Genomic DNA, 27,932 nt, shown 5'->3' with positions numbered 1-27,932 from the left:
CATACTATAACAAGCCATAGTCTACAGTTTTATCATAGCTTGAAAAGCCACGTAACCTATAGTCTAGTCATTTTCCGATAAGCAATACAATCTGTTGTCTGCATATATTTTGATTAGCCATCTAATCTAAAGACGGCTCATGCTTTTCCTAGTGACCACCAAGCATAAATGATGTACAGTGGCAACAAGTAGGAAACTTACAGAACAAAATGATAAAATAAAAACCATGGTACAATCCTAACTGGTTTTGAACAGTTGTTCTAAGCTAGAAAATGAAACAAGACATCAGAAAAGATTGAATTTGTGCCTAAAATGATCAAAGACCTATATTCCTTTTTCTTAACAGACAAATCTGATTGTTAAGAAATCATTAGTTTCACCCACATTCAAAGGATGGAATTAGAGATCTGCATGCTAATAAAAGGCAATCCTAGTGCAGAAGTCATCTGAGATAATGAAGGGACACTCAAGAGAGCTGCTTCAAAGAAATTGTTAGATGGATCTAATCATGATGTTGAGACTCGAGCAATGCTTTTAGGGCTTCATCTTGCAACTCGGAGTGGAATTAATTCATTGCAAATCGAAGGGGCTTCCATTGTTGTCTTTTATGCCACTTCAAAAAGAGACTCAATAATGGAAAACTAATAATAATCTTTGTGAAACTTGGCACTTCTGGAGTCTTTAGACAATTACACAGTGCGACATTATCTTCAAGTGTTCAAAGGCCCTGCTAATTCCTTCGACAAATTTGGCAAAATTGTGCAAGGCAACTTAATTGTGGATTCCTCTATGGCTCATTAGGATGGTATTTCCACAAGCTGGCACAGATATAAAGGTCTAGCTGATCGTCAAACATACAAGCAGAGGCTCAAGACTTGGTTGTAATCATTAATGACAGGTTAGTGATTCGGTTATAGCTTATGATAGACTATTCAATAATTGTTCTTCGATGCAATCACATTCTCCAAAGCATTGCTTCATACGGAACTTGATATTATTCTTAGCGAATTATGTGTCCTTTTACATTCAGACAAGTAAGGTTGCTGAACTTTTTTTGCTGCAGCTTACAGCAGTGCATTCAATGTATCCCAGTTTTCATCTATATTCAAAGAAGCAAGAAGTTGAATTCTGCAGGCCAGTCACCAAATTGAGACTCGAGAATATCTTTGTAATAGAATCGCAAGCCATTGTGAATGCCCTTCGCAAGGTCATAGTCCATCTGAGTAAATGTGAAGGTAGAAGTTTAGCGTGTTAATAATTTGATGAGTAAATAATGACTTTTCCTCCATGTTCATTTCTTACTTGTAGGATTTCTAGTGTGACAAAGGCTTAGCAAAAGCAATTTTAGTTCATAATGTCAGATCGAACAATCTGACCCTGGTCATCACCATCCCTGGCTCAAACAAACCTCTTCCTGTAGCATGATTCAAGTTCATAGGAATAGTATTGATGATCTCATTCCACGAATATAAGTTTCTGCCAATGGTTGACATGGTCATGATCTGAAACAGAGACTGCAAAATAGCATGGTGAACTTTGAGTGGCTGAAACTAGCACAGTTTCAATTACCTGTACTGCCACACTCTCCTCACCTTGTATGCTAAATATGCTACATGTGATGATAGGACCATTCAGTACTTGATCAGGATGGTATGGTTGGGCATCTAATTATTGACAAGGTCACTGGTGCTGGGACAAGCAGGGCTGTGGAAGGTACTCCTACTGGCACTGTATAAGCAAGCCTATGATAGCTTCGCGACATTTACCTTGTAGTTCAGGCATAAGATTGAATGTAGATGTACACCTGATTTAGTTTCCCTTTTCTGCATTAGCACTCGTTGGAGAAAAGCAAATGTAAGCACATGATTTGAATGCCATGGAAAAAAAATGCAAATATTTGGCACCACCAACCTGTAACAACTGTTAGCACTCATTTATTCCTCTATCTTGATACTCTAGAAGAGCTCCATTGATCAACTTAATACTACCAAGAACATTCCTAAAAGCTTTTAAAATATTAAAGACTGCAATATTTGTTCACGTAAACAATCAAAATATATACGGAAAGAATATTTATATAAAGTTTGCACATATTACTCATTTTCAAGCATTTGCTGAGATAATGGGTGTTGCACACATTATATAATATTGTTATATTGTATTATTTTATTTTATTATGTAATGTTGCACCTAGGTGAACGTGCAACATGTAAAAATTCTCATGGAATATTCTTGATGAGTTGTATTGTAACATTGTGATAATATTTTATGTAATTGTTTAATATTGGGAAAAAGAATTAAATGCACAATATTAAATATGGAGTCAATGCGTTAGGTGGCACATGGTTTATGTAATACCACTTAGTGGTTTTGTGAAACTTGCTACTATATAAGCAGCCACAAAGGTAGTTGTTGTGTGTGAGAAAGTGACAAGAAGAAGACAAAAGGCAAGGGTCGAGTGGGACAAGGTTTGACAGGTTAGCCAAAGGAGCATTTGTGAAAGTTGGAAGCATGGCATGGGATGTGTGGATTCATGCTTGTTCACATGGATTGCTCGGTGGTGCCTATTGCTTTGAAGGCTTCCATGGTTGTATTGCAATGGTATTTTTTACTCAATAATACATGGTGATGGATGCTTTTGGAGGCTGCATTTTTCTCTCAATAAAGGTTTTCCCAAGGTATATCTTGTGTCACAATTTTTTTTGAATATGTTCTCTATTCTCTTGCATGTGGAATTTAATTGCATATTTATTTCAGATCTATTATGGGTTATGTTGAAATGGTTTTATTCTTTATTGCAAGTTTCCTTACAAGTATCAGAGGTATGGTTTTATTGTTGGTAACCCTAGATTGAATTCATGGGAATGCATGGGAAGATAAAAGAAAGGGCAAGATATATATGTGATTTATTGTAGATCTGAGGGTTTTGAGTTTGTTGTTATGATGAAATGTTTAAAGCATAGTTCCAAAAATCCCCTTAAAATCGCCGATTTGGCGATAAGATTCATGACTCCCAATTTTTTTGGGATCAGAAATCACTGGTGGCAATTTATTCTTGTGAATCGCCCAAATCGGTGATTCATGGCAAAAATCGCTAGAATCGCCATCGGGTATCTCCATAAATCGGGCGCACCAACAAGCATAAAAAGTTGGACTTTAAAAAAAACACATGTTTTAGTTGCTTTCTAATTTGTCTTTCCTCTTTGTTATAACCCTAAAGAGCCTTCTATTTGCTTAGCATGAGTAGAAGAGAGGAAGAGTGAGAGAGAAGAAGAGAAAAGAAAATCCATAGGTTTCCAACCGACAAGAAGGAAGAGCACCAAAGAAATCAGAAGTCCATCTGGGGAGGCCATAAATTGCATTGGGGGCATTAAGGAGTCAATATCAACACTCCTCAACCCATTTGCAATAGGTAAGTGCTGGTTTTTTTTTTGCATGTTAGTGTATTATGCATTTTTTGTTAAATTTTTTTAGTGAATTCATTTGCAAAACTTTAATGTTTTTTATTTCTACTAAATTGCAAATTAGGGTTTGTTGTTTTGAGTCTTTGTTTATTAGTTGCAAACTTTGATATTTTACATGAATTTTTTTTATTGCAGCAGCCCTTTGTTTTCATTTTCCAATTTCCACAATGGGTAAAAAAGATGAATGCTAGAAATATAATGAAGAGTTTCCTGGGAGAACCAAATATCAAACAAAATGTATATTTTGCAAAGAAAAAATAAATTCGAGAGGTATCTATGGATTGAAATACCACATTGTTGGCATACCTGGCCATGATGTCACAATTTGCACTCATCAAACTGCTTAGGCAAAACACACTTGTTTAGTGGCACTAGAAAAAATTGAACAAGACAAGTTGAATAAGAAAATGCAACTTGAAGGGTTAAGAGGTATTGGCTCCCGTGCTCCCACATCCGCAACCGCATCTACATTTGCATCTGCATCAGCTTCCGCATCCGTAGGTTGTGTTGGAAAGGGTTCTTCCAGGCCTCCTTTTCATCCTAGTGCTAGTGCTCATGCGAATGTTAGTGCCAGTGGTAGTTGGTCTTATACTGAGACAGAGTCCAACACCAACCTATTGCGGCCTAGAGTGCAGAAAAACAGAATGGATAGTTACTTTGTGCCCTGCACTACTGTTGGCTCCCAACCCACGCTTGAGGGCATGGGTTTGAACAAGGAGATTCATGATGTTGCCAAAAAAAAGATTTGTAAATTCTAGTACACACCAACCTATTGCGGCCTAGAGTGCGGAAAAACAAAATGGATAGTTACTTTGTGCCCCGCACTACTGTTGGCTCCCAACCCACGCTTGAGGGCGTGGGTTTGAACAAGGAGATTCATGATGCTGCCAAAAAAAAGATTTGTAAATTCTAGTAATTCTGCAACATTCCATTTATTGCAGCTAGGTAATTGATTCTTTTTTCTTTGTTATCTTTAAAGTTAAAGTTAAAAGTAAAAGTAAAACTTTAATTATATCTACTTGTTTTATGATTTGAGTTTTTGACATCTAAATTTCTAATCAATATCATTATCTATTTGTGACAGGGCTCCTTATTGGCAGAACATGATAGATGCAGTTGCCATTTGTGGTCCGGGGTTTAAAGCCCCAACTGACGCTGAGTTGAGTGGATACCTCCTAGATGAAATGGTTGAGGATATGAGGCATGAGCTTGAGGACAACCGAAAGGAGTGGATCGAAAAGGGTTGCACCATCATAATTGATGGTTGGACAGAGAGAAGGGGAAGAACACTCCTCAATTTTCTTGTATCTTATGGAGGTGATTGATCATTCTACTTTCCTACATACATAATTTTGAATCGTGATTGACTATTTCAAATTTTGATTTGTTGATTGCTAATAGTAATTATAATTCGTTGTTTTGTTACTTGTAGGATATACCAAGTTCCTCAAATCCATTGATGCTTCTGCTCATGTAAAAAATGCCACATACTTATGTGAGGTTATTGAGGAAGTTATAGCAGAGGTGGGGGAACAACATGTGGTGCAAGTGGTGATGGATAATGCAGCAAGTTATGTTGCTGCAGGTAAACTTTTAACTTTTCAAGTTTTGAAAATAAATTTATTTGAATTTTGAACTTTTTCTAATTCTAACTTAGAATTTCTAGGTTTCCTAAGTTCTAACATGTTTGAAATTTGAATTTCTAATTAACTTAAAATTGTTGTAGGTAAACTTTTTATGGAGAGGCACCCCACCATATTTTGGTCCCCTTGTACGACACACTGCATTGACCTCATGTTGGAGGAAATTGGCAAACTTGAGTGGGTCAAGTCATGTGTGGAAAGGGCAAAAAATATATGCAAATTTATTTATAATCATTCATTTGTCCTTAGCACAATGAGGAAGTACACAAGAGACAGAGTTAGCTCATCCAAGGATCACGAGGTTTGCCTCGAATTTCATCACCTTGCAGTCCTTGTTGACCTCAAGGGATGATTTGAGGAGCATGTTTGTTGGGCGGGAGTGGATTTCATCTTCCTATGCTACGACCACTGCAGAGATAGATGTGGTGGATTGCATATTTGATGATGATGGTTTTTGGAAACCTGCTAGAGAAATCCTTAAGGTAAATTTATTGCAATTTAACATTTAACTATGCCAATTGTTTAATGATTTAATTTTACCTTAAGTTATATTATTGAATTATTCTATATTTAAGTTTTGACTCAAATTTTTGTTTTACTTTATATGTAGGCCACTGAGCCCTTTGTATCTCTCCTAAGAATTGCTGATATGGGGAGAAGCCCTCTATGGGCTACATATATGAAGGCATGGATAGGGCCAATGAGGCCATTAGAGCCCAATATGCAGGAGTGCAGAAGAAGTATGCCCCTATTTGGGACATCATTGATAGGAGATGGCAAAATCAGCTCCACAGACCCATCCATGCAGCCGCTTACTTTTTGAATCTAGCATTTCGTTTCCGTCCTGACTTCAAGGCGGATGAGGAGGTTCTCACCGAATTATATATAGTGGTCCAGAGGTTGAGTACTGATGAGGATAGCAATGTTGCAATTATTGAGCTTGATAAGTTCAATAATAAAGAAGGGCCACTTTTCTCTAGCAGGATGGCCATAGATGCTTGGGAAACAATAAAGCCAAGTAAAAATTAAATAATATATTCAATATTCATGAATCTAGATTATAAACTTAAAGTTGATTATGTAATTTTGGAGTTAATTTGTAATTTGTAATTTGTAAATGAGACTAATAGTTTTTATTTTCCCTTATTTCAGATAGATGGTGGTAAATGTTTGGGGCCACAACCCCAAAACTTCAAAAAATTGCCATCCGTATTCTGAGTCAGCCAAGCAGCGCTTCTGAATATGAGCGCAGTTGGTCCATGTTCGAACACATCCACTCAAAGAGGAGAAACAAGTTGATTGTGCAGAGGTTGAATGATCTTGTCTTTGTTCATTACAACCTCCATCTTAGGATCAGACAGATTTTGGGCACTGACTCCTCTCCGATCATTCTAAAGGAGATTGATCCAGAATCAAAGTGGCTCACAGAAGTTGTGGATTCAGTCTTCACTGAGGAAGACCATGCGTGGATTGACCAGGTGGATATAGAGGTTGAGGCATCTAGAGCACATTCTTCAGGCATTGGTAGACGCACACATGCACGCACAGACACAGGCCCTAGCGACGTTCGTGGGCCCATCTTACATGCGGGAGATATGGCTCGGCAGTCCTCTAGGACCTACATTAGACGCCTTGCTACTAGGCAGACGAGATACTTAGAGGAGGCAGCAGTCGAGCTTGAGGATGGTGTTGAAAATGATGATGACTATGAGCTTGAGGCTTGAGTTGGAGCCTTGCTTTTATATTTTGTTTACAAATATTGATACTGAATCATTGATAGACATATGTTTCAAACTTTCATGGATCTTCATCTTAGATTCTTACACACATTTATGATTTGATGTCTTATGGATCATCTTACATACATTCTATGATTTAAATCATTATGATCATTTGATTTCTATTTACTTCAGCTAGTCTACAATTTACATTTTAGATAACATAGTTAACGTATGTGATGGATTTTATGTTCCATGTTTATGTATGTTAAGTTTTAACTTCTATTTGATGATGTTATAGTGTGTTTAAGTTATATTCAATAAAAGGTGCATGAAATAAGTTTTAAATTGTTAAAATCTTTAAATTTAAAGGGTTTTTTCAAATTTGCCGATTCACGATTCAATTCGACCTTGCCGATTCCGATTCACATTACTTTGGTTAAAAGTTTTGGACATGTGAAATTGTTGGACAAATGGATTTTTTGGATGTTACATTTAAATGAGCTTTTTAGGAGGTGGCTTGCAAGAATGACCTCTTAAGTAAAAATCAAACCTCACCATTGGATCCAAGTCAATGTTTCCATAAATTTTGATATATAATATGCCCTAATTTGGCCATTTTCAAAAGAAATGAAAGAATTTTAAGTTTTAGGCCGTGATGGCCGTCAAATTTAATTCTGTCAGAATTTTCGTCACAAAAAAAAAATCGTAGTGAAAATGGTAAAAAGACTGCCTTAGTAAAACAGCCATAACTTTCTCTCAAGATATCAGATTTGAGACTTCTTATAAGCATTGGAAAACTAATTCAGAGCACTACAACATAGTGTAGGTTTGGTTCAATGATTTTGACATTTTGTCAAGTTTTAAGAGCCCGAAAGTCAGATGTTGTTTATCTAAAGCACAGATTAGGACATAACTTGGGCATACGGAGTCAGATTTTGGACTTCAAGTAGTCAACAAAAAGCTCTTTGAGAGCTTTACACATTGATTCAAATTTGGTGCAAGTTTGGCATGATTTATTTGGTGATATATTGATCTGAACAGTTTATAGATATATTTTGACTATGGTAACATTGTGAGTTAATGGCATTGGAGATTTATGATTTGATGTCATTGTATACTCAATTCATATTTTAGATTGGTCTCATGATGATAGGGTTGTCAGTGTTTGGTTTGGATATGTATGATGACTTGTTAGGTCTACAAGTTGTGCAGTGTTGTAAGCGGTCTATACTTACAGGTTGCATTTATAGCTTGGATATGGGTTGTCTTTGCCCATTAATCTTTCATTATCGATGCATATTCAGATTGGTGGCTTGGATTTAGGTTGTCTATGCCCTAAGTCACATGATTTGCTGATTTTTTTTCATGTGGAAGGGATGAGATGTTGTTACCACGTACAGTTATGGTGGAGGATTGTGGTTGACTATTTTATGCCGACAGGTTAAACACTTTTGAGAGTCAGATGTTTGGTTCATGGATGTGATCATGGTGTCATGGATTTTGGCATGACGTGATTGGATATACAGAGGATGGTTTTTCATCATGGTGTTATGGATAGCTTGGATACACGGTTTAGTGGGAGCTTGTGGCAATGATGAGGTGACAGTGCAAGATTAGTCCCTAGTTTGGTTTGTATCTTCTTGGTTTGAAAATATTGGTTTTACTTGGTACTGACATTTTGGTTGTGTGAGTATAGACCTGAAGGATCTTCATGTAGGAGATGGATGTTGTGATGCCATAGGTGACTTGGTACCATGGTTGAGTGGGAGTTATTGGCATTGATATATTTATTGAGTGTTTGCAGATGTTGGAGGTTGTCTTAGATCCTGTTGCTACAAAAGTGTCTTTAACATTTGCATGGTGTACTTGATTATCTTCATGGTGTGTGAAAATGGTTATATCTTGAGAACTCATGGAGTTCTTCGTTATCTTCATGGTGTGTGAAAATGGTTATATCTTGAGAACTCATGGGATTCTTGGTTATCTTCATGGTGTGTGGAGATGGTTCTTCATGGTATGTGGAGATGGTTTCCTTCATGGTGTGTGGAGATGGTTGCATCTTGAGGACACAAAGGGTTCTTAGCAAAGGTGCAGTTTATGCTTTCATTTGGCACGTTATCCTTGGTGTGAGGATGGTTTCATTTTTATGTCATGGTATACTCTTGATACGCGTTTAGAGTTGTGACATGTTATAGTATGTTCATATGGAGCATGTTGTCTCTTTTGAAATGGTTTAAATCATATTGTCATGTTTATATTCCTGAGGCCATGTTTGGAACTTTGACATTGCTCTTGGTTTAGTTTCTTGGTATTGAGTACACTGATCATAAGCTGGTTACTTCATGATATTGCTATGTTGCATTTGGAGTTGGCATGGATTGATTGGTTACAGGTGCTCATGGATACTTAGAGACGGTGGTGATGCTGATTTCTCTTGGATTAGAGAAGTATTTGTTGGGATGGTTGATAGTTTCAGCAAAAGTTCGAGGGGCAGTCACCTGATATGGACTTGAGAGGAGATTCTTCTTAGATGAGTCTTGGTTGGAGACTTGGATATCTTGATGAGCATTCTCATTCCCCACTTTTGGTCTACTCGACGGTTTGCTACTTGAGAGGTATAGCCTATTGTTTCTCTCAATTACATTATATTTATGCTTGTCTTTCATGAATATGGATCTTGAGCTACGGTACATGAGTTAGTTCTGGGGGGTTCATTTGAGAGAAGGTTTAGCATTGGTTATCTCCATTTGCATATGTTGTTATGCTGGTTAAGTTTGGTAGATGGTTTTATATTGGGCATATTCCTTGATTTAAGAATGGTTTATGAGTTTGATCTTCTTGTGAGAGGCTTACATCCATAATTAGTTATATGGTATGATTTGGGTATTGTTGAGGCTTCTTGTTGGGGTTTCATGGAAATCATACTTGCACAATTTACATTTAGAGGTGTGTGTAGAAGGATATGATATAGGTTATGATTTGCATGGTTTCTCTTTGGTCTTGGTTATCTTCCTAGATGTTTGATTTCACTTACATTGAATTTGAGATTGGTTAGAGATTGTGATCACTGGTTTGTGCTCATGTATGTCATGTGAGAGATGACATGGTTATTCCTTTATCTCTTTCCTCTATTGGTTGTGGAGAACTTGGGAGAGCAATGGAGATTGGTTATGACAGTTGTTCTTGCAAGTTATTGGTTTATGTATTGTGGATGTCCTTGAGACTACATGGATTCACTTCTTTGAGATGTTGTGAGTGGATTGGTTATAGATTTGGCATTATCTTTTGTAGTGGGAGCTTCTAGGTATATATATGGCAGGTATTGCTCTTGAGGCTTGTGATTGCAGGTTACAAATTGGATATGTTGATGATGTGAGATTCACATGGTATATACCTTTGGAAGTATTGATAGTTGGATGCGTTTGGCACTTGTTGTGGGTGCTATTTCAGCTATGGATATTTTGACAACTCCGAATACATGTGATTACCTTTGGATCAGATTTTTGTGCTAGGAATTTCAATTGGTACAGTATTTTATGATCTTCTCATGCGACAAGTTGAGGCTTTCTTTTTGGATGGCTTCTATGTATGTATAGTGGCAGTGGCATAATAGGAGGTGAGATCATTCATGTTTGAGATACTGGTTACTTTGATTTTGTTGCGAGTACCTGTTGTGAGGTTTTCACACATCGCCCCAAAATCTTGGGGACCCCCTTTTTAATCGCCTTTAGGGCCAGTGGAGAAGGTTAGATGTATTTTTCACCCGGTTTCAACTTGATTTTCCAGAGCTATCAGTTCTATCCTTAGGCCGAATAAGTTCAAAATTGATTTCAACTTGGCAGGATAAGATTGTGAATTTTGTACTTAGACGATTTCTTTTGAAAATTTGGATTTAATTGTAAATTTGAATGATTTTCAAATAAGGAAATTTTTCGTTAAACTTAGGTTCTTGGAAAATCTTATTTTTTTTGGTGAAATAGAATTTAATTTTGTAAGATGAAGTTAAATTGCAAAATCGATTTTTACTCTAGAGGCAATTTTATTTTTTGTCATAAAATTTTAATTATTTAGCAAAATCGATTTAGAGGAAAATTGCAAAAATTGGCTTTAATAGATTAAATTTGCCTTGAAAGCTTTTGGTATTTAATGAAATTGGTAAATTAATATTAAGAAATGGCTTTTGGTTAGCCAAAATTCAACTTCAAGGATGTATTAATTAACAAAACCTCATTAAATAGAAATTTTTAGCATCCCCAAGGCACCATTCAATTTCGTTTTGCAATTTGTGGTTAATTAGTAAATTAAAAGTGCAGTTTTCATTTTAGAAAATTAAAATTTTGGCAAAGTATTTAAAGTGGGCCACTAACTTAGCTTTAATTTTGGTTTTTTTTTCCTCTATAGGACCAAGTCGGCCAGCCTGGGAGGAAGGTGAAAGCTGCTATAAAGGGAGTCCCCTTCCATTTCATTTTCATCAATTCATTTGCTCCTTCTTTGCTTGGGCGAATTTGAAGCAAGGGCAGATTTCCAGACTTGGGCGAAATTGGTGGAAGGCAGTTTTTTGGCGATTTTTGGGCAATTTCTCCATTGCCATTGTTGGGCGATTTGTCTAAGGGCCAGAGTTTTTGCGTTTTTGGGGATTTTTGCTCCACTTTGTGGGCTGCGATTTGTGCCCTAGGTGGCAGATTTTACAGATTTTGCTCCTTCTTTGCTTGGGCGAATTTTGTGCAAGGGCAAATTTTTTTTCATGCTTAGCCGAATTTTGTGGGGGCCGAAATTTGTGGAAGACAAAATTCTGATTTTCTAGAGGGGCTGCAATTTTTATATCAGATTTGGGCAATTTTGTTGAAAGAAGAGATACATATGAAAGTTTGATTTTTGCATAGAAGGCAAGTGTTGGATAAGCTTAGAGGCTTTGTTTTCTAATTTGCAAAGGGATTTGTAATTCTTTGATGTCATATCCCGGGTTCCGAAAAGTTGCTGTAAGATTATTAGTTAAGGTGAAAGTCATCATCTAGAGTTGCAAGGAGTGCTTAAGCTGACATCCATTCTTTCGCTCTTTTCTAAGAATTGCACTACTTGGTTCTTCTTGCCTTTTGGTCCACCACTCTACCATCCCGTAATAGGGCGACGAGCATGGAGGATGATAGTGCAAGTAAGAATCCCAAGCGGGCAAACGCTAAGAAAGACAAAGAGGATATGACGCCCAAAACTTCCTTCTTCTCGAAAATGAAGAAAATAACCGATACTAATATCGCTACAGTGGACATGATACGGATGAGGGACAAACTAAAGGAAGGACAATCCCCCTTGGCAAAGAGGATATACAAGAGCGGAATTGTACATGCAGCAGCTTTTCCTCCTACTTTGCCTTGTCCGAAATTGATTATGGAGTGTGCATCCAGATTTGATCTAGACAGTAAATCCATCATTTTTGGCGAAGGGAAGAGAGTGTTGGCCAACATTGGCGAACAAGCAATTGAAGAGACATTTAATATTCCCCAGAGCAAGGGCATGACAGTTGTAATGGTGGATCAAGCGGCCAAATCATTTCAAGGTAACCAAGAGGCCTACTTCTCACATCTAAAGCGGAATTAGATACACGAAGGAAGGAAAGGAGTTAACAAATCAACAAGGCTTACAGTGGCAGATTTCAAGCCGGAATATGGCGATCTCATTGTTCTTCTCAGCCGGAATATGGCGATCTCATTGTTCTTCTCAGCCGGATCATGGGCCTAGCTCAAGCTATGCAATTCGAAAACTGGATGTACTTCTTCATTGATGAAATTGAAAAGGGAAAAGGAAAATTTGATTGGGCTAGGATCATAAGTGAAAATTTAGAGTTGCAACTTAGAACAGTTCAAAACCAAAGGCAATTCTACATGGGATCCTATCTGTTTTACTTAATTGCTAGATTGTATGAGAGTCTGGGACTTAGGGCCTTAGGAGAGATTGGTAATGGGCCGGGGCAATATTTGGTGCATGAATGCTATCCGCAGCTTCATTTGCACAATAACAAGGATTACAAGATGTTTTGCGATGCAGTCGCCATGAAGACAGTAAGGGTATTACAAGGGGCGCCTGCTAAGAGACTTTCATCAGAAGCAGAAGCAAGGATTAAGAAGTTTGGGAGTTGGTTCATCCAATTCCCGCAATTCACATACATTAGAGTGGCAGGAAGTACAGTTTGTCCCAAGAGGCTTCCAAGATACCCGCCCGACAAGGTAGTTTTGATGGAATTGGCTAGGCAGCTTGAGCACTATGATAGAGTAATGAGGAATGAGGGGAAAACAGGCGTTTCCTTCTCAATTATAATTGGCAATGATAGTTGCCCAAATCGGGCCACCTTTGAGGCTGCGGAAAAGGAATTGGAGTGGTATCATCTAGGATGGTACAAAGCAAGGCAAGGATTCGACCCTGTTGGTCTTATCAAGGCATCTCATGGAAGCGAATTTAAGCATGTTCCCACTATAGAGGACTTTTGGGCCAATGCAAAGGATGATTTTCACGTGAGAAAGCTAGCTTTCTCGAGATTGTCAATGAACATGATGAGAGATATCAAATGGAGAGGCCTTGATATTCCCGATCAATTGGAGGATGATCATAGTGTGTTGAGAGAAGACTATGAGACAGTAGTTGGAACAGAGTTGAATCCAGTGGATTGGGACGATCATCAGGATCCTTCCTTGGAGGCAGTCACAAGGACAGTGGATTTGCATACCGAGTCGTGGTATAATGCCAAGTTGAGAAAGCTACAAAGACAAAAGGTTCTCCTTACTTATGAGATGATGAAACCGAAGGAAGGTCTGGTAGAATCAATCGGACAGAAGGGTGAAGGAAGTGGCCGGCAATCGGAGACAGTTAGAAATAGCAAGAAGAGCGCTTTGGAGGTAGAGAAAAGCCAAGAATGTTCGGAACCTCCAGCCAAGAGACAGCGGGCAGCGCTGTCAATGGAGAGTATAACTAAGGCTAGAAGCCAAGAGGTCAATTCGAGTGATAAAGGGGCCGCAGTGGAGGTGAGCTCTGATTCGAAATCAAGTGGCTACAGTGAAAGTGCGGAGTACTCCCCTCTCTCGGAGAACCAGCAAGGAAATATGGCAGAAACTAGTAGAGAAGAAGATGGGCCGATTGATATTGAAGAGATAAGTCAGGCGTCTAAGGCCGTTGGTGATGCTTTGTTGGTCGAACCGAATCCGGATTTGGGGAGATGCACTGCACCACTATGGTTAAGGCAAATGCTTATGCCGAGAGGCGAGGTGGTAATGGCTCACGCAGTTGATGATATCCAAGGACTAATAGAAAAGGATGATAGCGAGAACCAAAAACAGATGGCAAATACGGTGGCAAGGGTAATCAGAAGCGACAGTGATGGTCACCGAAGGGTTCAGATTGCTATACCAACAGTCAATAAGGCAGCGGATGAGATTGCAGCCCAGGAGTACGAAATAGTAGAACATAATTTGGGAAGAAATACAGATGATATGGAATGTGAGGAGGTTCAGGAAGGCATAGCATCAATCAGAGAAAGATTGAGGAAGGCAAACGAAAAGATAGTAAAGTTGGAGGCCGAAAACAAATATTGGAGAGATTGCCAGCCAATCCAACAGCTGCATCAGGCAGCCCTTCCTCAAGACAGCGGGAGCAATTCAGAAGAGGTATCAGCTCAGTTACACGAAGTAAGGGGTTGGATCTATGATACAATCCAAGATGGGCGAAATTTCTTGCCCTCCTTCATCTCAACATTCCAGTCATTGGTGACTGTTAGAAACAAATTCAGATTATTTGAAGAAGAATGGAAGAATTTTCTTCCCATCAAGGATTTGGTTATTCCTAGGCTGCAGGCGTTCATTAGGCTACCGGAGGCATATTTTGAAAGAGCCTGGTTGGTTGATGAGAGAGGATTGAGCATAGTTGAATCTTGGTATGTCGCATTGACTACCAGATTCAGAACACTTGAAGAAATTCATGATGAGATTGCACAACACGGCCCAAGCGTCGACACTTCCATTTCGACCATGATGAGCGATGTTGGGGTGGCGCTTGATTTTGAGGGTATTAGAGAGGAGGATGTCAGTGAGACAGGATTTGGATCGAGATTGGATGAGTTAGGAAAGGCTGCCGTCAAAAGGAAACATCTGAACACCCTTTCCTCACTCAATGCTTTTATTGGGTTTGCAAAGGAATATGAGAAGGATCACGAAAGGATACTACAAGCAGCAAACAGCGTGGCAAAGTCAGCAAAACTCCGAGCGAAGCACACACCTTGTCCTCCTATGGAAGAAGTTAACGAAAGGCTAGCTAAGTTCATTGCCTTAGCTAAAAGAACAAAAAAAAAAGGAAGAATTATATTAGAAGATCATCTTATGTATGCCCAAGTGGCAACTTTCTCTTTCTTCTAGAATAGGACAAGTGTTTGTTTCTGATTGGCCACCATTTTGGTGCCTTCTCATTGGTTGCCACTTTTGCACTTTTTTCATTGGTCCATTGATGAGGTGGCATCTTCTCATTGGCCGATGGGGTGGCAACCCTAATTAGGGTTTTGGATCCAATCTGGATCGTCGATCTTGTTTTGATCTCTACCGTCCATTGTATTTTGGACCTCTAGATAAGGCCATTGGCTCTCATTTGTAAAGGGGGAGGGGTTGGAGAAATTGTTGCGAAAATAATACCAAAGTGCTCTCTTTTTCATTGCATGTTGACTAAGAACATTGGGTGTTATTGCATGTTTTCTACTTCCACATAGTTAAATTTTCTTTTCAAGTTGAAGCAATTTCATTTCAAGTTGTTAGAGTAAGAGTAAAATAAAATGGATAGTTGCATGGTAGCTTTGGTAGATGTTTGATAGGGGTCAACACTAGGCCACTAGCATCCTAACGGCTGGTTGGGAGGCTTTGTGTGGTGATCTAGTTTACTTTCCTTTGAAGCGTTGCATCTATGGAGGTAGGGCCGCTGGTTAGCCTTCATTAGATTCGATCCCCGTCCATCTGCTAACCTTCCATTCTTAGGAGTAGGAGTAGTTGAGTAGCCAAATTTCATGCTTAGAAGAGGTTAGTTAGAGAAGTAAACCAAAACATCGGCATTCTCACCTTCCATCGCCATTCACCCTACATTGCCATCATCGCGCCATCAACATCATCTAGCATTCACACCGAACCACCATCTCCATTTTCTCACCAAGATCCAAATTTTTCTCAAACAAGAAAACGTAAGGCCGCCTACGTGATTACCAGCAAATCACATTGATAAAACTGAGCGAGTATCCAACGGTGTAAGGAACATTGGAGTTATACTCATGTCCCATGAGAGAGAACTTTTCAAGAGAGGAATTGTGTATTTGGTATTCTGTATCAAGCATCCAATTACTAATATGTTATGTAGTGACACAAAACTCGCATCAACAGTACCAGGATAGAGCACTTGGTCTACTTTAATCCATGATGGTGGATGTGTTGGGAGGGATTGTTCCCTTGTTCATTTATGTGGCTACAGATTGACCCTATGCAATGTATACAACAAGTGGGAGATTGTTGAGATAATGGGTGTTGCACACATTGCATAATATTGTTATGTTGTATTATTTTATTTTATTATGTAATGTTGCACCTAGATCAAAATGCAACATGTAAAAATTCTCCTGGAATATTCTTGATGAATTGTATTGTAACATTGTGATAATATTTTATGTAATTATTTAATATTGGGGAAAAGAATTAAATGCCCAATATTAAATGTGGGGTCGATGGGTTAGGTAGCACATGGTTTTAGCTCATGGTTTATGTAATACCACTTAGTGGTTTTGTAGGACTTGCTACTATATAAGCAGCCACAAGGGTAGTTGTTGTGTGTGAGAAAGTGACAAGGAGAAGACAAAAGGCAAGAGTCGAGCGGGACAAGACTTGACAAGTTAGCCAAGGGAGCATTTGTGAAAGTTGGAAGCATGGCATGGGATGTGTGGATTAACGCTTGTTCACATGGATTGCTCGGTGGTGGCTATGGCTTTGAAGGCTTCCATGGTTGTATTGCAATGATATTTTTTGCTGAATAATACATGTTGATGAATGCTTTTAGAGGCTCGGTTTTTCCCTCAATGAGGGTTTCTCGAAGTATATCTTGTGTCACAATTTTTTGTGGGTGTGTTGTCTATTCTCTTGCATGTGGATTTTAATTGCACATTAATTTCAGATCTATTATGGGTTATGTGGAAACAGTTTTGTTCTTTATTGCAAGTTTCCTTACAGCATTAATATGTGGTATAAGCCAAGTCACAAGTTTCGAATTCGAGTTCAACAACTATGAAGTTTAAATGAAATTCGACAAGCCAAAAAAAAAAACGAAAAAGGAAAAATCGACATTAAAATTGCCTTTTGAAATTCTCAAAAAATATATGCTATTTATTATTATATGTTTGAGCATAACACCACTAAACAATACATTTTAAAACATAAAATAAAAATATATTAATTTCTTATTTTTTCTTTACTAATAAACAAAATTCAAATTCAAGTATAATAAATTTTCTAATTTCCTTTACTAAGAAAATATTCGAATGGAAAATAATAAACAAAATAATATTTTTCAAGTTCATATTTATTATGTTTTCTAACCTTGGTGTTTCACTAAGCTTAGGAGGAGGCATGATTGTTCGAGGCAGGAATATGCCATCATTAAATTGGCTTCCGACTCTTGTTCAGATGGACAAAGATATTTGCGATGTAAAATGTAATCAAATCTTATGTGATCATTTGGGGAATGCCCCTATATATGTTGTAAACTTAAATTTGTATTGACTAGCAGTATTTGACTGGGGTATGTCCTTTTAAAAATGTAATAATATAGGACATCTGTCCCGAGCTAGACTGGAGGTTTTCTTCTCTGTTCTTTCCTACCAGTGCCCGTTTGAACGGAGTGAAGCTATTGTATCTTATTTATTAAATTAATAAAATTAATCAAGGCCTTGGCCGTTTACCGATTTAAAAAAAAATTTAAAAAAACAAAATAATATAAAATAAATAAATTTAATAATAATAAAGACCTATAAAATATTTTTTGTTTTGCAATAGACAAACTAAAAAATAAATAACAAATATTTAATAAAATTCATAATAATATTTACAAATTATAGAATAAGTATAATATTTTAATACAAATATTTACAGTTTAAAACATTATAACATTTTAATATTAAATAACAGTATAATGTTTAATATGTGGAACATTTAACAATTTTAAAGTGTACAAAATTAAATAATATAATTGTAAATTTTAAGTTAATAACAAAACATGAATTAAAACGGAATGGGGTATATATTAATTGTATTAATAATATTATTGTAATGACAAATTACACTAAATTATATTCAAACTTAACGAAATAAATGAAATTCTTAATAAAATAAACTATGGCACCAAACCTTAAAATATGAAATAAAAATCTTAGAACTATTAAACGTTTCAAGTGACAGCAGCGGCCAGAAATAAGATGTGCTGAACAGATGGAGTCGGACGGGAGTTGCTGAGACTGCAAACCAAACAAATCTCAGAACCGATAGACAGGAGTTGCAGATGTGATTTGCAATCTTTATGCAACGATCACATAAGTCCACGATTTGGAAGACAACCACAGAAGAGTCCAAAAACGTTGCAGAGGAGCCAATGATCTGGCGGATGGCAACACAAAAGAATTGCAAAGAAGTCCAATAACGTTGCAGCTGATGCTTAGAGACAATCACCCGAAAACCCTAAAAACTAGGATGATAAAATATAACTTTTGCAAAACTACAGTTTTTTTTCCTTTCTGTACGAATTTTTAGCAAGCATCCATGAATTTTAAAAATTTTTTAAGGGTTCGCCGAATTTCGAACCTCAAGCAAAAAATTCGGCAAACCCTATGACTTAGGGTATAAGCATTTCAACTTCAAGAATCAAGAGCGAAAAATGGATTTTAAAAAGAATAGAACTTAAGAATTTATGCTAATGTCCCCAAGCAACCAAAATAAGTTAATTGATTTCAAAATAAGTTAATTGATTTCAAAAACCTAGCTATAGAAAATAGAAAGAGGGAGGTAATCCATTCTAGGGTAGCAATTTTATAGCAGTACTATGTTAGAAACAGCCTTTTACATTTTAAACAAGAGCTGCATTGAATAGCACTTTAGACAAAGGCAAAAGGCGTTCTTTTTAGACATTATATATGAAAATTGTCAAATTTTAATCTGTAGAACACCAGTAGCATTTCATCAAGGCTGTCAGAAGTTTAAAACAAAAAACAAAAAGAATGATGTATAAATATGTATCTGGATTATGGTGGTTTTTACCTATTCAAAATGAGCTGGCTGGAACTTGAACCCAAGACCACCCAAGACCTCCCAAAACCAGCCTGGGTACTCTGCCAACTGAGCAGTCAGTCCTTGTGTTCAAGTTTTGAAATTTAATGTTCCACAAGTTGAACATGTTAAAATTGATTATATAGAAATGTAATACTATCTATTCACAATGGTCTGTCAAGGCTTACACCAAGGACCCCAAAAATCATTCTGGATGCTCTACCAATTGAGCAATTTGGAGGAGCAATAACAAGTGTGACTTTAAAAGATATTAAAGGAATCTGTCAAAAATATGTGCAGCTCTGTAATCCACTGCCACTGAAGCAGATGCAGTTGTGAAGCTTGAACGGAGAAAAGCATTGGTGAGGCTTGCAGTAGGGCTGAGCAGGATCATAGCTTGGCAAAGGAAGGTAATAAAAATCTACAAGAGGTTCCTCTGGTTGATACAAATGTTATACCAGTAATTCCAAAACAAGATGCAGGTAGGAGGGAAATGCAAACAGTATTTTTTCTCAAATGATCAAATCAATTTGATCTCGAGGAGATTGAACAAGTTAGGAGAAAATATGTCCCTAGGACATCATCATCAACACCTGCAGCCTACTTATGTAGTGTACTTCATAGAAACAGGAGTCATTGGCTCACTCCATTTTTTGTTACTTTGTACTTTGTAGGTTAAATTGCAATTCATTTCCAAGTTCAAAATTCAAAGTCAACTATGTACTTGTAATAGTTTACTATGTTGTAATGTACGAAGCATTGAGCAATGCAATTAGGGATATAAAAATCAATGGGGAAAAAAAGAATATTCCAAAATTAATGGTGTAAACCCTCGTTTCCCTTAAATCTCTCTTTTGCTGAGCAATTAAATTGACTTCAAATATAACAAAGGTGTTTTCTTCTCTTTGTCCTGTGTTTTTTGAGTTCCTCATTAAATCCTACTTTTTGTGAAACATCTGTCTATCTTTGGAAAACCAATATATCACCAATAAAGGTTTTTACTACCTTGCTATGTTCTAATCATCCATAGTTAATCTTAACATCATTGTCCTCCATACTTCATTTATGAATCAAACAAACATTTTCTACCCCATCTCATAACAACAGCCACATGTTCAAAGCTAATAGGTGTCTTAACATTATACTGGACAGAAGCCGTGCCAAGAGGGATTTTTTGTAAGAAGAGGAAATTTGCTATTGCTTGGTGCTGTATTTTAATCTTGACATGGAAAACAAAGAGCCAATTCAGCCTATCAATCATTATCTGTTCTTATCTGTTGTCACCGTGACAAGACTTGACAGCCATAGAGGACTTATTTCATTTCATTTTCATTTTTCACTTTGTGTAGATGATCATTGCAACACATTTGTAATATATTATTATTTATATAATTATTTAAATTGATTATGCAGTAATTCAGTTTGCTACTGGTTTTTTATTAACTGCCTCCAGGGGTTGCACTCAAGGCCAAACAAATTATAAAAGCTCATTGAACAGTCCCAACATATCCACTAATATCAATTAAAACATCAACAACAAAATGTAGATCAACAAAATGCCAAAAGCTTTGAAATGAGATTTGAATAAAGACATAAAAGTTGAGTAAATTAAATTCCATGATCTATGGCCTTTAGGGCCCATTATTTGGTGGAATTGGCCTCAAATTGTCATTGTCCAATTCCAGAATTGAAATCTTCTAAAAACATTTTTTTTAAATGGAATAGGGATTTGTTAATTCCCATTCACCCCCAAAATCTGGATTTTAATCTTACATCTAAAAAGGTGGAATTGGAAAATCAATTCCAATTCCACTTAGATGAGAATTGGGGGTAAATGAAATTTTACAATTTTTGAGTTCCACAATAACAATTTTTTATAATTTTCCTATCATTTTTCATTCTCATGGACTTGAGCGACATTGTGGAGGAGAGTTTCATCTCTGCAACTGCAACTGAGCATTTGAAAATGAATTCAAGAGCATGGAATTTGTTCACTGCATTGACTCAAATGTGAGTATTCATCTCTGTCACAGTTTATTCTGCGAAAAGTCATTTGGCCAATGATATGCTTTGCAGGTGGATGGACTTTGAGTTTAAAAACTGAGTGTCAAGCAATTTCAGGGGATCGAGCTTTCATGGCTTCACCTGCGACATGTCATATGATAAGATACCACAAGCGCATCATTGTAAGAGCTCCACTGCATACAAGTCGAAGTCAAATGTCTGAAGCCCCTCAACTAACTTTGCACTGTAAGATGTGGATGTGAGTAAATTCCAATCGCTACTCTCAAAACATTCATCAAGTAAAGCTCCATATAGAGCAGTATATTGTTCTCACTTAGCATTGCTCTCACTCACAATTCACAGATAGAAATGAGAATCTTTATAAATCTGCTATGCTTTCTTACTGCTGGATGGGAGGCAAGTAGCACACCAAGGATAATGGTCAAGAGAGATGTTGGAGCAGACGAAAAGTAAAACTTGCTTATCGGCCCAGAAAAGCTGTCCAAGCCCAACAATTGACTTGAACATCAGCTTTAGTGAGACTCAAACTGGGAGCAGAAGCAAGCAATCCATGCCATGCATAGCCCCACAGTATGTCAAATGTCACCAAGGAACACATCCTGCAGTCTGCTCCAAGCCCAGGAGATGGGCATTAGAGAATACACTACTAATGCCCAAAGCAAAGAAGTTTCATTGGTAGGAAGCTTATGATATCAGAGCTTCATGGCCAGTTCAGCAGTATTGTTGATCTTATGGCTTATTCCATTATATTGTGTTAGTTTCTTATGCACAAGGATGAGAACACACTACTAATGCTCAAAGCAAAGAAGTTTCATTGGTAGGAAGCTTATGATGTCAGAGCTTCCTGGCCAGTTCAGCAGTATTGCTGACCCTATGGCTTATTCACTTATATTACACTACTAATGCCCAAGTCCAGGAGATGGGCATTGGAGAATACACTACTAATGCCCAAAGCAAAGAAGTTTCATTGGTAGGAAGCTTATGATATCAGAGCTTCATGGCCAGTTCAGCGGTATTGCTGATCTTATGGCTTATTCCATTATATTGTGTTAGTTTCTTATGCACAAGGATGAGAACACACTACTAATGCCCAAAGCAAAGAAGTTCCATTGGTAGGAAGCTTATGATATCAGAGCTTCATGGCCAGTTCAACAGTATTGCTGACCTTATGGCTTATTCGTTTATATTGTGTTAGTTTCTTATGCACAAGTATGTTAAATTTTCTTGTAACTGGTTGTCGAGCAATCATAAACATCATATCCAAGTACAAGATGAAGTAGGTCATTATATGACCTGGTCTCTAGGTATCATACAGACTAGAGTTCTGTGAGCATTATGGTGATGCACAGTAATCTCTATAAGTGCCTATAAGACTCACCTTTAATTTTAATGGGATTGCTTTTTGTTGTCTTACAGTTTCTAAAGAAACTATTTCATGTTGATGAGTTGTCACCTCCTGTTCCCCTGGGCCCACTTTTGTTCCCATGTCATTAACCTATTCAATTAGCATTCTATAAAATTTTAGGAGTACCTCAGGCATCTCCTATGTGTGTTCCTCCACAAGATGAGACTCAGTGGAGCACAGAAATATTCTGCTGTTTCGTATTTTAGATGACATATGAAAATTTATTAAAAGGTGATTATGGTTACTACAGGATTGGGGTATGTTTCCAACTTCGAGCATTTTAGGGTGCAAATATTGGACTCCTTTTGCAAATATACAAGTGGGGAGAATGTGGATGCATATTTGGACCAGATTCAAATCATAGATGAATTCTTGTGGTTTATAATACAAGGCAATTTCAAATTTGTAATCAATCTCCTTTGTAATTTTGACTAGTCTTTGTAAAAGTAGGCTTTTTTTGCTTCTTTTTTCCTATGCATAGAATGCATGGTAATTGATTTTGTTTAACTAAACATAGTTCATGTTACATATTTTAAAATTCTGTAGTTATAATATTTTGATTTATACCATTTTTAATTATCTAATAGAAATTTCATTGCATGCAACTTATTTGGTAAACAGAATTTGAGAGAAAATCTAACAAAATCTTCACTCTTAAATAGCGGATTTACAAATAAGAATAATTTCAAGATTCAAAGGATGGAGATTCAAAATAAGTACTTCATAACACCTTCCCTAATCACATTTCATTCTTGTCAAAAAAATAACAAAATAGAATCAAATCATAGATAAATTCTTGTGGTTTATAATACAAGGCAACTTAAAATTTGTAATCAATCTCCTTTGTAATTTTGACTAGTCTTTGTAAAAGTATGCTTTTTTTTGCGTTTTTTTTTTCCTATGCATAAAATGCATGGTAATTGATTTTGTTTAACTAAACATAGTTCATGTTACATATTTCAAAATTCTGTAGTTATAATATTTTGATTTATACCATTTTTATTTATCTAATAGAAATTTCATTGCATGCAACTTATTTGGTAAACATAATTTGAGAGAAAATCTAACAAAATCTTCACTCTTAAATAGCAGATTTACAAATAAGAATAATTTCAAGATTCAAAGGATGGAGATTCAAAAGAAGTACTTCATAACACCTTCCCTAATCACATTTCATTCTTGTCAAAAAAATAACAAAATAGAATCACATTTAAATCACACAACAAAACTCATAAATAAATCACACAACAAAAATCACATTTAAAATTAAATTTCACTCTTGTTACAAAAAAAAGATATTAAAAAAAAAACTTATTCAAGTGGCTTTTCAATTCCAGAATTATGGAACCAAACACAGATACTGCATCTTCTCATTACGAATTCCAGGTGAACCAACCAGTTCCAACCATATTCCAAAAGCCATTTTCTGGATTTAAAACTTCCTGAATTGTCAAATACTGTAATTTGACAATTCCAGCATTATTTAATTCCACCAAACAAACGAACCCATATGGCGCAAGGGAGGCAGGGGATTCTGGGACATACTTCAAGACAGCAGTCTGGAAGGCCATTTTTTGAGATGACAGGTGGGTGGGGGGCGCTGCAGCAAAAAAATTATATAAGAGAAATTCAATTTTTTTAATAATTTCAGCTATAGATGACATCAAGGTTCAATTTAGAAATTGAAATAATTATTCAATTCATAGATACGAAAATCGCCATGAAATCGCCGGTTTGGCGATTCAATTCATGGTTCCTGATTTTTTTTGAACCGGTGAACCAGATCAGCCATTTCATTGCATGAATTGACGATTCATGCAAAAAATTGCCAAAATCACCTTTGTGAATTGCATAAAAGATAATGAAAAAAGGACAAGGCTCAACCTTATAAAGGTGAGATAGAAACCCTAAACTAAAAAGCTAGGTTGCACATTATTAATTAATAATGCACCTAAATGAAGCTTAAGTAACTAGAGTAATAGGAACTTATATAATTAAATCAATATGATTTAATTAATAAGTATAAATGAAAAAATACTCTAATAATTACAACCTCCGTCTTAGGATCAAACAAATTTTTGGTCGTTGACTCCTCTCCGATCATTCAGGAGGAGATTGATCCAGAATCAGGGTGGCTCACTGAGGTTGTGGATTCAATCTTCACTGAGGCAAACCATGAGTGGGTTAACCAGGTAGATAGAGAGGCTAAGGTTGTGGCCATGGCAAAGGAGGCAGCAAGAGCACATTTAGGCACTGGTAGATGCACATGCTCACGCATAGACACAAGCCCTACTGATGTTGTTCGTGAGCCCATCTTACATGTGGAGGCCACGGCTCAGCAGTCCTCTAGGACCTACCTTAGACACCTTTGTAGATAGCAGACAGGATACTCAGAGGTTGAGGCTGAGCCTACAGTCGAGCTTGAGGATGATGATAAGGCTTGAGCTAGAGCCTTGTTTTTTCATTTCGCTTATAGATATTGATAAACATATTTTTCATGGATCTTCATCTTACATACATTCTATGATTTGACTCATTATGATCCTATGATTTCTATTTACTACAGCTACAATTTACATTTTACGTGTAACATATTGCTTATAGATATTGATAGACATATTTTTCATGGATCTTCATCTTACATACATTCTATGATTTGACTCATTATGATCCTATGATTTCTATTTACTACAACTACAATTTATATTTTACGTGTAACATAGTATGTGATGGATTAATCATTTATGTTTCATGTTTATGTCTGTTAGCTTCTATTTGATGATGTTATATAGTGTGTTTAAGTTATAATCAAAAAAAGGTGCATGAAATAAGTTTTAAATTGTTAAAATCTTTAAATTTCAAGGATTTTTTTAATTTGTCAATTCCGATTCTCGTTACTTTGCATCAAATACATTTCCAGCAATTAATATTATACATAATTATATACTTTTCGTGTCTTTTAAACGAAAAAAATTAAGGGAAGTCCCAACATCCCCAACACAATCGCAGGCTAAGTTACCAGTCTAGGTGCAAGGACAGGTGCGGTTACATGAACCAATACGTGGCTATGCAAAAAACGTTTTTAGGGGTCTGGGTTTGTGTGTGTGCATATTTACATATAGAATGCATCATTATAAAATAATATATATACAAAATAAGGAAAAATATACAGAATTGTAAAACTAAATCATTTTGTAGTATGATACTTGATCACTGATTGATGCCAGATGCCAAAGATAAATATTAAATGTCAATTGATAGTTGAAAAATATTTGAGTAAGCCATATCACGTACCCATGGTCACCCACAAACACATCTGTACTAGGTGCATACCTGAACCCAGTTCAGGGCCTATGGATACGAACTAGGTAACTTAGCTCACAGGGAATCACAAACTTTACTGCCCATCACTAGAAAGGTTGAAGGACATTTGCCAACTATCTCCGCAATTGTGAAAGAACATCAAATCCATTTCCGACCATCCCAGGGGCAGCCAGAGGTCCCCTAGAATATATGAACTTCAAAAGGAGGCATTTCAAGGCCAGGAGACAACCTAATGTTGAAGGAACATGGAAGGTTTTTTGGGGGGAGCAAGGGGAGCACCATGTTTCCCTGTAATGTAGATTAAATCCTTTCCAAAGAAAAGAAGGAAAAAACCTGCAAACTATTTGAAACAATACAAGAATCTAACCATTTGTCCAACAATTAATCTTTTGTTTAAAATCAACTGATACATTCAAAGAGATAATGTGTAATTGTGATCTTGATTATGAAATTTAGACATTGAAACATTAATCAACTCAAAAGTAATGAACACTACCAACCATACAATAATGATATACAATAGGTTAGTGATGAATATTTACCTGATCTCGTCTTCGCTTGCGGTCATCTCGGAAATGAGCAAAGGCATGTGGATCAAATCCCAGAACATGCATGACCTGTACAGTCATAGTTAATTACATGTAATTCCTTTCTTCCCTTTTGATAATAATTCAAGTTAAGAACAGGGCAAACCATTTAAAAAATCACAGTTTAAGTGTCAGAAGAGACCCACATAAAAAAAATGAAAAATTACAGTTTAAGCATCACAAGAGATCCTCAGATAAGAATATATATATATTATGTTGCAAATAGAAGACTAACCTCATGTATTAATGTTGCAAAAAGCAATGTTTCTGCCTCAGCAGTAAGATGTCGAGGTGCAACATTTACATGACCTGGAAAGATGTTTTTATTTATACATTCAACAGAAGATGAACTGCAATAAGAGAGAGAATAGCACACCAGAAGAAAAATGAAAAGACTAAAAGATAATAGCTTACCAGCAATAGCACGGCCCCATTGATCACGTTCACATGCCACAGCCCAGGCAAGCGTACTTCCAGTTGTTGGCCGGGTTGTTACTAAAAGTACTAGATCAGCATTCGCAACACCCTCTGAAAATTGAAACATATATGCATGAGAAATATTGGGAAATAGATTCAAACAAGTTTACATCAAATGAACAAGTCGGGATCATGTAGCAAATGAACATAAAGTATACGTGTTGAAGGAATTCCCTCTAATGCAATGCAAAAATGGCATTTAAAAGGAGCCAAGAGAACTACTCTTACCCTCCACATATTGACGAGGCAACTGCACTCCACCATCCTGACCACATGCAGAATAGCCACTTAGCCGGAGATTTCCCTTTACAGGTTCCACTAACAAAGCCCTTTTGAACCACTCTGCTGTCTCACCAAGTGCCTACCCAAAGGCAACCACAATCAAAGATAATGATGTAAATAAATATGTGTTCTTTCTCCTTCCTTTCATAAATTGTATTATGAGAATTTTGAGCTTATTAAAGTTGAAATATCAAGACAAACAAAATTAATAGTGATCCCATTTTATAAGTGTATTCGCATTATAGCAGGTAGATAACTATGTATTCCAGTATATTGACCAATGGACTGCGGTATATGACAACGAAAAATCACATTTCCACTCACAAAAACCCATAATAAATATTAAAATTAAATTCACCAGGATCACACATAAGAAAGTCGGTGCTCTGCCATTTCACGTATTCAAGCATTAATGGGATGCCACTGCCAAAGAGGAGACGACTAAAACATCCTGTATGTGAGAGCAAAAAAGGTTATGCATAGTAGATACAAATGAGACCTACCAGAAGATGCCAAAGGTTGTCTCTTATTTGAAAATGGATACTGGTGGTTGATGACATATTAACCTCTGTGCTGGATATTTGTTGCAACTAGGCAAGTATTACATAGTGATAAAAGAAAATATGAAGCAGTTTGTACGTTGAAGTAAGCTGTTTCTCTTTCAAGGTATTTGAAATAACATAG

General features: G+C 36.7%; 1 protein-coding gene across 1 annotated transcript in view; it reads right to left on the bottom strand.

Moving 5' to 3' along the window:
- Positions 1–27,932, bottom strand: part of LOC149542798 (uncharacterized) — a 49,011-nt gene that overhangs the window by 17,433 nt on the left and 3,646 nt on the right. The window contains exons 4-7 of the mRNA XM_089797689.1: positions 27,195–27,327; positions 26,904–27,017; positions 26,725–26,798; positions 26,445–26,519 (exon numbers count right to left, since the gene is read on the bottom strand). Of these exons, the coding sequence (XP_089653815.1) occupies positions 26,445–26,519; positions 26,725–26,798; positions 26,904–27,017; positions 27,195–27,327 (396 nt within the window). The remainder of the gene's footprint in view (positions 1–26,444; positions 26,520–26,724; positions 26,799–26,903; positions 27,018–27,194; positions 27,328–27,932) is intronic.

This window comes from Cupressus sempervirens, chromosome 8, assembly GCF_028749045.1.
Source record: "Cupressus sempervirens isolate cs-2001-9-10 chromosome 8, ASM2874904v1, whole genome shotgun sequence".
Lineage (NCBI taxonomy): Eukaryota > Viridiplantae > Streptophyta > Pinopsida > Cupressales > Cupressaceae > Cupressus > Cupressus sempervirens.
Note: the sequence above shows the minus strand (reverse complement) of the source record. Positions and strands in the feature narration are given on the sequence as shown.